The 1,489-nt window shown below is 60.3% G+C and overlaps 1 protein-coding gene across 1 annotated transcript; it reads right to left on the bottom strand.

The window, feature by feature from the left end:
• Positions 1–421: 421 nt before the first annotated feature.
• LOC103797208 (dnaJ homolog subfamily B member 1-like) lies at positions 422–985 on the bottom strand. The gene has a single exon (XM_009069404.1). It carries the CDS (start codon positions 905–907, stop codon positions 422–424), a length of 486 nt encoding a protein of 161 aa, XP_009067652.1. The 5' UTR covers positions 908–985.
• Between the last annotated feature and the right edge of the window lie 504 nt (positions 986–1,489).

The raw sequence follows: 1,489 nt of genomic DNA, 5'->3' as shown, positions 1-1,489 counted from the left end.
ACCCACCCCCAATGTCCCCACCCAGACCATCCGACCCTCAACGTCCCAACAACCCTGAACCCACCTCTAACATCACCACCACCAGCAACCTACCCCTGATGTCCCCACTAAGCCAATCCAACCCCCAATGTCCCCACCTGATGTCTCCACCAAGCCGATCCAACCTCCAACACCCCAACTACCCTCAATCCAGCCCTGATGTCCCCACCAAGCCCAACCCACCCCTGATATCCCACTAAGCCCATCCAACCTCCAATGTCCCAGCCACCCTGAACCCACCTCTAACATCTCCAACCCACCTCTGGTGTCCCCACCAAGCCCATCCAACCCCTGGTGTCCTCACCTGATGTTTCCACCAAGCCTATCCAACCCCCAACCTCCTCACCATCTCTAACCCACGCAGAACTGATGTCCCCACCCCCTATCCCACCTCCCGGAGACTGATGTGTGCCGGGAAGACGATGTCGGAGCCCTCGCGACGGAAAACTTCGTGTGGTTTGTCCTTGAGCACGAAGACGACATCGGCAGGGATGTTGTTCGGGGTCTGATCACCCTCCTTGGGGAAGGTGATCTTGGTGCCTTCCTTCCACCCCCTCTTGACCTCGATGGTCAGGATCTTGTCCTCGTTCCTCACCGTTTTCCCGTCGGGGTTGAGTCGCTTGTGGGAGATCTTCATCTTTTTGGTGCAGCCACTGTAGATCTCCTCCAGGGACACTCTGAGGTCATAGAGCACCGGGGGGTCCTGGCGCCGCCCGTCGTGGCCGCGGGGGCCGCGGGGGAAGCTGACACTGCCAAAGCCTCCGAGGTGGAAGGTGCTGAAGGCCTCGTCGCCATCGTCGTCGTCGCCGTTGCGCTGCACGAAGAAGGTGTCGAAAGGGTTGCGGCCGGCAAAGAACTCAGCGAACATGGCGTGAGGGTCCCCACGGAACGTGTAGGTGAACGTGGGGCCCGAGGAACCCCCGGCGCCGGTGCTGGGAGCTCCTCCCTTCAGCCCTGCCAGGGGGAACACAGTCAGTGGGATGTGGGGCAAGTGTGGGGAAGGTGTGGGGCAGGTGAGGGTGTGGGGAAGGTGTGGGGCAAGTGAGGGTGTGGATCAGGAGGAGGATGATCAGTGGCGGGACAGGAGAAGGTGTGCGACAGGAGAAATATGAGCCCAGTGTGTGGGGCAGGAGAAAGTGTGGGACAGGTGAAGGTGTGGGACAGTGTGTGGTGCAGGAGGTGTGGGACAGGAGGATGAACAGTGCGTGTGTGCCAGGAGGTGTGGGACAGGAGAAGGTGTGAGACAAGAGAACGAGCAGTGTAGGTGTGCGCCAGGAGAAGGTGTGTGCCAGGAAAAGCTGTGTGCCAGGAGGATGAGCGGTGTAGGTGTGTGCCAAGAGAAGGTGTGTGCCAGGAGAAGGTGTGTGCCAGGAGAAGGTGTGGGACAGGTGTGGGACAGGAGGATGAGCAGTATAGGTGTGTGCCGGGAGGAGGATGAGCAGCGTGTGCG

Source organism: Acanthisitta chloris, unplaced genomic scaffold, assembly GCF_000695815.1.
Source record: "Acanthisitta chloris isolate BGI_N310 unplaced genomic scaffold, ASM69581v1 scaffold40942, whole genome shotgun sequence".
In the NCBI taxonomy this organism is placed as follows: domain Eukaryota; kingdom Metazoa; phylum Chordata; class Aves; order Passeriformes; family Acanthisittidae; genus Acanthisitta; species Acanthisitta chloris.
This window is presented reverse-complemented; position numbering and strand designations above follow the sequence as displayed.